This window comes from Fibroporia radiculosa (genome assembly GCF_000313525.1).
Source record: "Fibroporia radiculosa TFFH 294 genomic supercontigs, scaffold4726, whole genome shotgun sequence".
In the NCBI taxonomy this organism is placed as follows: Eukaryota; Fungi; Basidiomycota; class Agaricomycetes; order Polyporales; family Fibroporiaceae; genus Fibroporia; species Fibroporia radiculosa.
In genome coordinates, this window is record NW_012133411.1 from 84,793 (window position 1) to 93,287 (window position 8,495).

An 8,495-nucleotide genomic window follows, 5' to 3' on the forward strand; every position below is an offset into this window, starting at 1 on the left:
GTCAGGATACCCGACCTATATCGATGGTCGGGTGATCAACACTACCCATGAGCTGCCCGCCGTATTCCCTTACAATGAGGACATGAACTCCGGCACACCGCTGGGAATTGGTGATCTATCTTTAGATCGATTTGACGAATGTTTACTCACATGATTCGCATAGGCTGGAGCCAAAATTCCATTGGCACGAATGGTCAAAGGAGCAGCTCTGCCACTGCGTACCTTGAGCCTGTTTATAATCGCTCGAACCTCGATGTTCTGATTCAAACGCAAGTAACTAAATTAATACCTTCAACATCCTCGCACGGATCGCCGTCTTTCACTGCTGTGGAGATGGCGCAGAGCGCAGGCAGTCAGTGTTCTTGAATGTGTGGCTGTCCTCTACTCAGCTGTCTACGCAGGCCAAACGTATATAGTAAATGCCTCAAAAGAGGTTGTGCTATCTGCTGGGTCCATTGGCACACCGCAGATCCTGATGCTGAGCGGCATAGGCGACTCGAATGCACTGAAAAGTGTTGGAGTGACACCTATCGTTAGCCTTGAGGACGTCGGTCAGAATCTGATCGACCATCCACTCCTTGCCAATCAGTGGTACGTGAACTCGACCTATACATTCGAAATGGTAGAGTACAATGGTACTCTTGAAGAAGACCTGTTGGAGGAGTGGGCCGTTGATGGTACAGGGCTCTTCGTCGACAATGGCTCCAACCAACTTGGCTGGCTGCGTCTACCTGAGAATGCGTCTATTTATAGGAGCTATTCGGACCCGTCAGCAGGCCCACTGTCGCCACAGATTGAGCTTATTTTTGTCGTATGTTCTTCTTGTGAACTTTAGAGGAAGATCGCCCTGATCGGACGTGGTTGCACAGAATGGGTACTTTTCGCCTGGTACTCCCTCGCCCGACTCGGGCTATTATATGTCGATATCTACAAACGTCGTCTCTCCTTCTTCTAGTAAGTCAAACGCGCTCCTTTCGAACATCCCCGTTCTGCTTCCCCCGTGCTCGCATTATCACTTACTAATTCAGGACACCCACAGCTGGATCCGTGACCCTAACGTCCAACGATCCGTTCGACTATCCGAATATCAATCCTAACCTCCTCGGTGATCCATTTGACATGGCCGTAATGGTCCAAGCACTCAAGGATGCGCGGTCGTTCCTGCAAGCGCCTGCATGGGCGGGGTACATTCTACAACCGGTCGTCAGCGCATTTGCTGATGCAACAACGGATGCCGAGCTGGAGGCGTACGCGCGTGAGTATGCCGCAACTGTGTACCACCCCGTCGGCACGGCGAGCATGGAGCCCGCACGGGGATCTGGCGGTGTTGTCACGTCCAGTCTGCTTGTAAAGAATACATCGGGGCTGCGCGTGGTCGACGCATCAGTGCTAGTGAGTATTCTGTGTCATCGCCTAACCAGGCAGGTCTGACATTTTCCCCAGCCTTATATTCCGTCTATGCACCCGCAAGGCGTTGTCTATGCGCTGGCAGAGAGGGCATCGGATTTGATCAAGGCTGCCTGGGGAGCCTAATTGTATGTGTTATGGAGCATACAATGCGTGCGCACACTGGACCTTGCGCTGAGTAAAACATACACCTATCTCCATACATCATGCACCAGCTGTCTGCCGGGTGCCCTGCATTCGTTGGAGATGTAGTACCGCCTTGAAAGTGGATCGAAAAAACTTAACCCGACTTCTTTTTTTCCCGCTGGGCATTGAATCTGTGGTAGCGGCTGAATGGATTTTTGACGCTGAGTACACGTTATATATAACTTATATGTAGTCCATCCAATTGGAATTGTTATGCATATCTAGCTCACCACGTCGGCTTGTTGTCTGTGTCTCAACTATTGTGGCAACAAAAATCTTGACTCCTCGTAGGTAACTGGAAGTCAGTGACCATCTCAGATATAGGCGAGTCCAGGCTATTGGACTAGCCAAGCGTCCGTGACGTCTGTGACTACGGCATCAGCGGCATGTTTTGAGACTCAAACGCTATCACTGGCGGCTTCAACAGCGTTTAGAGCTGAAAAGATGGAAACTGAGCATCTGAATTATCCGAGGAAAGCCATTTGGTGGACGCAGCCCAAGGTTTTCCGAAAGCGTCGTACAAGATAGATTGTTTGTAAGTCGGTAAGGGCAGCTCCGGGCGAAGCGCTTGTCTACCGGGCTACGGCCGCCATCAGCTGTGCATATGGACAGATTTGCCTGCTTAGATCCGTGTTTTGGTCACCTTTCCTGCGCCTCGGCCTGCTGGCAAGGATATGAAGTGCCGGAGACCGTATAACCGCTGACCTGGCATCACTTTGTATCCCTCTCTCGACGTTCGACTTGACTGGGTCACGTTTGTGAGGATGGGAATCTTGTCGTCCAGACTCGTCGTGTCGGACCCCGCCGCATTCGCATCTCCCGTCACGGAGGGCAGCGATGTGGGTGGCGGCTGCAAGGGCTTCGACTATGTCATCGTGGGCGGAGGTGGGCAAGCTTTCTGCATAATGTTCTTGGGACTGTTCCCGTCGTGTGCAGTCCGCTAACCAAACAATATTCCTTATATGCAGGAACTGCGGGCTGTGTTCTCGCATCGAGGTTGTCAGAGGATCCCAATGTAACAGTTTTGTTGGTAGAAGTTGGCAAGAGGTCTGTAATTCAATTTACTTGAGCAGTACTTCACCTAACGAAGATTTAGCCATGAGGACGTGCTAATGAGCCGCATGCCCCTCGGTTTTACGAAGCTCATCAAGTCGGAATATGACTGGGCTTTTGAGACAACGTAAGTCCTTTTTTAGATTATGCTGTGGATATTCCTTGATGCTAGCTGCCCGTCCGTAGGCCTCAAGCCAAGCTTGATGGTCGTCGGGTTGCGTGGGCTAGAGGACGTATGCTTGGTGGTAGTAGGTGCGCCTTTGCCGAGTTTTGACTGCATGCAAAATTCAAATTCGCTCTAGTGCCACCAATGCTCTCATTTTCCACCACTGTGCCCCGGAAGGTCAGTGACATGATAGTCGTGCCAAAATGCTCTCCTGATTGAATGTAGATTTCGACGCTTGGGAGAAACAAGGTGCTACCGGGTGGGGCTACGATGTGATGAGACGGTTCTGTGGTCTTCTCGCCTCAGAAATGTCTCGTTCTCTAATACACATACAGATATTTGAAGAAGGTGGAGAGTTTCATCACGCATCCAGGTTCCAACATCGAGAAGGCACTGCATGGCGACTCTGGCCCTGTGCAAACACGAGTGTCACCATTGACTGTGAGTGCTATGGCGAAGGATGATAGGATTCTTTTGATGATAGTATATAGCCTGTGTCGAATGTGATCCTCGATACAGCGGTCAATCTCGGTGTGTCGCGCACGAAGTGAGCATGCTGGCATTTCGTTCGCTAAGTACTAATACATAAGTTTGTAGCGACTTCAATACCGAGAACGGTACGCTTGGCGTGGGCCCGTTTGTAGGCACTATTGACAGCAAGAGCGAACGTAGGTGACTATCAATTAGACGACTTCCCCTGCATTGATATCATGTATCCAGGAAGTTCTGCGGCTGCCGCATACCTCGGCCGTGACGTCCTGAAGCGGCCAAATCTAACCGTTGCCGTGAGTACCACAACAGAAAAGATCCTCTTTACCACCGACGGCGATGGTGCGGCCCGTGCGACAGGTGTTCAAGTCGCGTCTAGCAAAGGGCGAAGGAAATACCAAGTCCGCGCAAACAAGGAGGTGATTGTCTGCGCAGGCGCAGTTGGATCACCTCACCTTCTCATGGTATCTGGAATTGGACCTGCTGCGCATCTGACGGAGAAAGGTGTGCCCGTTGTATGCGACAGCCCCGCTGTGGGTACGAATCTTTTGGACGTGAGTTTATTTTGACTATCCCCTTGTTCTTCGACCTTGCGCTGACTGGACATTCGCTATTGCTAGCATCTGTCTGCGGGAGCAATGATCATGAGAGCAAAGCCTGGGACGACCCTAGACTACTTGTATAGCCCTGCATCTGCCGCATGGCCTGTTCTGCAGTGGCTGATGTTGGGCTCTGGTACAATGTCATCACTGATCAGCCAGATCGGTCTGTTCATTCGTTCTGACGACGAAAGGTGATTTTTGTCCTTGAAATGGCCCTCGGGGATATATTGACTCTTCTTGGACATTTAGACTTCCCTTCACCTCCGTAGGAGGCGCTGTTTTGCCTTCCGCTGACCATACCTCAGGGCCAAAAGCTCCTGATGTTGAAGTCGTGACATGCCCCATGGCGGTTATTGACTGTGGGACTGTAATCCCACCGGCTGGCGGCATTACAATTGTGCGTCGTGTATTTGCTATACTGGGTGGAGTACTATTTGAACCTACCACCCATCTACTTAGGGACCTATTCTTCTCAAGCCAGAAAGTTCCGGCACAGTACGCTTACAATCGGCGAGCATTTGGGACCGGCCGCTTATAGACCCGAAGTACGTCGCTCGTGTTTGATTCTTGCAATAGCTTGACATTCTAACTGGTTGCGAATGTGTTCAGCTATCTTGCCTCGGAGAGCGATCGCAACATCCTCCTGAAGTCGATGCGGCTCCTCATCCGCCTTGCGCGGACTGAGCCGCTCTCGTCTTCCCTGATCCTTCGAGACTCGCCGTCGAACAGTGACTTTGACCCATACTGGCCAAGCGATGTCAATCCTGACACGGTAAGCGGTCGTCTCTCAGTCCATCTAATCCAATCCACATGTCGAATGTGTTTCTGCAGGTTTCGGACGAAGACCTTGAGACATGGATGCGCAAGCACGCGCAGACAGCATGGCATCCGGTTAGTTCCACCTCTTCTCTCTGGTTACATTGAGTTTGATACAATCATGCCTCTACTCGTCTAGACTTCAACGGTGAGAATGGGCCCCGTCCCTGGAGAGAGCGCAGTTGACTTGCAGCTGCGTGTCCATGGTGTGAAGGGCTTGCGTGTGGTGGACGCATCTGTCTTTCCTGACCAGGTGTCTGGGCATACGTGTGCTGTGGTTTATGCGTTGGCGGAGCGCGCGGCAGATCTTATCAAAGAGGCCTCCTTGCAGACAACAAACTCGACCTAGAGATTTATAGCAAAATATCGAATTCTAGTAATTATTTGCGCTTTACCTTGTTGCGATCACTCTCCCGTCATATGTCTGAGCGAATTGATAGTTAATATAACTGAGCTCTATGCTTTCATGATCGCCCGAGGGCATCGCACTTGAACGAACATTCATGGAATCATTCAATGAAGACTATTCAATATCCCGGGTATGCTAGAAGTACACGTCAAGTTATACAATATACATGCAGTAAGCACTATGATGCGGTAGTCGCAGAGTATTTACCTCCTGTTGATTGTTTCACGATCTGTGATGACTTCGGTCGAGACTATGACTACCGGCTCGATTGATCTACTGTACATGTGTGTGACATTATTTGACTGCATTATAAGCAGTAGGCTTACATGCAACTTTTCTCTGAGGCACATCACATCAACCATCATAATGCCATGCATGCCATTTTCTTTGTCCACTCAGCATTCAGTGGCTGGACTGTGAAGCTATATCAGGAAAACATACACTTTGCTTTTTTTGTGCTTTTTTGTGCCTTTTTTTTTTGTTAAAAAAGCATAAAAGCACAAAAAGGCACAAAAAAAGCAAAGTGTATGTTTTCCTGATGACTATGTGAAGTATGCCACTACTACCATCAGCTGAGTCAAGATTCATGATGCTGATTGTGGCTAAATGTCAGATTTGAGTTGCTATTATTCAACACAGGATTTAGGAGGGGTTCACTATGCAAATTATTCTGGAGAAATTAGAATAAGAGTGTGTATGTTCTTCACATGGCCATGGTGCATTATTGTGTTAATCAGACATGGTGATCACACACCTGAGGCCACTCTTGATTGAGATGTAGTCCTCAAAACACACTTGCAAGGCATTTAAATCACTCTCACATTTTTCATTCATATGAAACCTACACAGTAGTGATCATACTTATATTTTGTATCATACATGATTTATTGGTGTCTTGAAAGGGAGAGGAGCAGGTATAAGTTCCATAATTGCACTACTGTTGCAATTGCATTAATGGTGCAATGATAGTACTCCACACAGGATACAAGTGTAAGTGAATATAATTCATGATATGTCCATTTTAACCTGTGGGACTTACAGGTCCAAGTTCAAAGTTCAACTTTGCACATTGCATGGTCATTCAGCACCGGTCACAACAACCCCACAGTTCAACACTGCACACTCAGCCATGCCACACCCAGTCATCTCTCACCTCCCTGTCCAGCCATACTCACTGCCGCCGTCATCTTGCTGAAGAGCAAGACAACAGCAGCTTCCTTGCAGCTGCTGCCCTCTTGCGTGGTCGCACGGCCACCTTGTCTTGTCACTCAACGAGACGGTCGCCCTGCACCTATCACACTCTCGCCCCACCATCACGCGAGACGTGAGACGGCCGATCACCCAACCCGATCTTTGAGTCTTTGATGGGCATGAAGCTAAGCTCACCAGCATGAGCGGCAGTTGCGCCACCAATCTTTGGTTGGATTTCATTGAGGTCGACGATATGGATCCCCTGCCAGGACGCTGATAGGGGAGTAAGTGAGCCCCAAGCAAACACATTGCATATGGAAACATCAATGAGTCATCAGTGGTAATTTCAGGAACTTGGAGCTGTCACAGCTCAACCATTTGCGGGACAAGGAGTGTTTGATGGCAAATTCAAATCATACAACATGCTACGACAGATCATAAATAGGATACAAACAAACTACATTCATACTATAACAAATTCAGTTGATACTTGGAAGTATGAGATGTCGCACGTACCTTACTGCTAGCGAAGCTCGTCGCCACTACCATTTTCTATTCTTGTCGCATACCTTCCCTGCTCATAACCGTCCTCAGAGCGTGGACCTTGCTCAGATGTGTTGACGTATGCGGAAATATAGTCGTAGTCATCGTCACTCCCACCACCCTCCTGCGAGACACGGTTACCTACTCCAACAGCAGAAGGAGTGCGGTATCTTCCATCTGGTTCCGCGGGGTCTCCCGTTGGTGACCGGTTCCGTACTGTAAGAGGAGCAGAAGGCATTCGTGGCGTCCCTTGTCCCGGCCTCTGTGCCGGATGCTGTAACTGTGGCAGTGGCCGCTTCTTCACTACCAGCGGACTCGTGTCTGCTGCCACGGGCCCGCCACTACTATTATCCACGGTCGGACTGCTCATACTGCGCAACTGCTGTTGTCTCCTGAACGCAGCCGCGGAAATCTTGCCACCGCTTGTAGGAAACTGGGAGAAAGATGCGCCTGATCCCGTCATGGCAGGCGGGAGACTATACATGGGGGCATTTATCTGCGAGCTGGCTGGAGATATCCCTTCTGGAGGTGTGCGGTATGGGGTACCAGGCGATACTGCAACGGTGGGTGGGGGTTGGGGTGGGGAAGAAGCACGCGCGAGACTACTTCCAGGAAGGATCGGCGATGGAGACGGGTCATCACCAACATATCGAGTCGGACCTACAGAAGGAATAGCAGACGCCTGCCCGCCAGACGAGATACTCGTTGGTGACGCTGCTGACCTATCCCTCGTGCGTATATATTGCGCCTCCACACGCGGACTACCGGGTAGAGACGTCGAGATTTCCATGCTTGGTCGGAGCGAGATAGGCGGCCTAGCGAAAGAGGAGCGGGGTGAGGGTATCGGCGAGGACTCACGGTGCGCAGCAGGTGGGGAAGATGCATTGAACATCAGCACATCAAGTTCACGGGAGACTTCACGAGCCGCGGCAGCATTGAGCGATTGCTCATCCATAGGATCGTCGGAGGCCGCCGGAGGGATAGTCGACTCAACCTCCGCCCTCGGTTCCGGGAGATCGTGTTCAATCGGTGGAGCTGTTGGTAGGAATGCATCAGAAAGAAGCCAGATGAGAACGCCATGGCCTCACCTGAAGTATCTCCACGTTGTACAGTCTTTGGCTCGCTAGTCGCAATCCCTGAAATGTCATGATCTATGCTTGGTATTTCGGCAGTAGGTGTATCTTCATCTGCGCTACGTTTTGTGTCTTGCACGTCCTCAAACATCACTCGTCTGTGCTCGCGGCTATTGCCAGAAGAATCCTCATGACTCCCGCCCGAAGGCGGTTGTTGAGTTCTCGTCCCATTTCCTCCATTTCGAAGAGAGTCAAAGTGCGGCGGGGAAGGCAAAGGCGAGTATACAGGAGGTGGGGGAGAATACGAGTTGTGCTTGAGATTCATGCTGGATTGTTTTAGGCCCGTGCTGGATTTGCTAAGTGAGGCCGACGCAAGCGGCGCCTGAGTCGATGACTGGACCTCGAACTCCTCGCCGAGCGCTTCAGCAATGCTAGATGAAAACGAGTCCGACGGCTGCTCCATATCGAGAGATGGCAGCTCATCTTTCGTCTGAGTGACACTGTGTGCCTTCAAATCCCGCAACCCACTGGCTGCCGCCGCACCGGGAGGCGGCCGCGGG

At 50.6% G+C, this 8,495-nt stretch overlaps 3 protein-coding genes across 3 annotated transcripts; 2 read left to right on the plus strand and 1 right to left on the minus strand.

Moving 5' to 3' along the window:
• Positions 1–82: 82 nt before the first annotated feature.
• FIBRA_05573 (uncharacterized protein) lies at positions 83–1,533 on the plus strand (the record flags this gene model as incomplete). The annotated part of the gene is made up of 6 exons (XM_012327333.1): positions 83–110; positions 164–352; positions 402–811; positions 870–954; positions 1,040–1,392; positions 1,444–1,533. 6 exons carry the CDS (start codon positions 83–85, stop codon positions 1,531–1,533), a joined length of 1,155 nt encoding a protein of 384 aa, XP_012182723.1.
• An 824-nt stretch (positions 1,534–2,357) lies between these two features.
• On the plus strand, positions 2,358–5,068 carry FIBRA_05574 (uncharacterized protein; the record flags this gene model as incomplete). The annotated part of the gene is made up of 16 exons (XM_012327334.1): positions 2,358–2,478; positions 2,562–2,640; positions 2,690–2,773; positions 2,833–2,898; positions 2,949–2,989; positions 3,038–3,071; positions 3,148–3,253; positions 3,304–3,359; positions 3,410–3,480; positions 3,533–3,855; positions 3,922–4,094; positions 4,153–4,300; positions 4,363–4,448; positions 4,513–4,675; positions 4,735–4,794; positions 4,859–5,068. 16 exons carry the CDS (start codon positions 2,358–2,360, stop codon positions 5,066–5,068), a joined length of 1,821 nt encoding a protein of 606 aa, XP_012182724.1.
• Positions 5,069–6,842: 1,774 nt separating this feature from the next.
• FIBRA_05575 (uncharacterized protein) lies at positions 6,843–8,398 on the minus strand (the record flags this gene model as incomplete). Its single annotated transcript, XM_012327335.1, has 2 exons — positions 6,843–7,897; positions 7,951–8,398. The coding sequence occupies 2 exons, from the start codon at positions 8,396–8,398 to the stop codon at positions 6,843–6,845; spliced, it is 1,503 nt and encodes a 500-aa protein (XP_012182725.1).
• Positions 8,399–8,495: the final 97 nt, after the last annotated feature.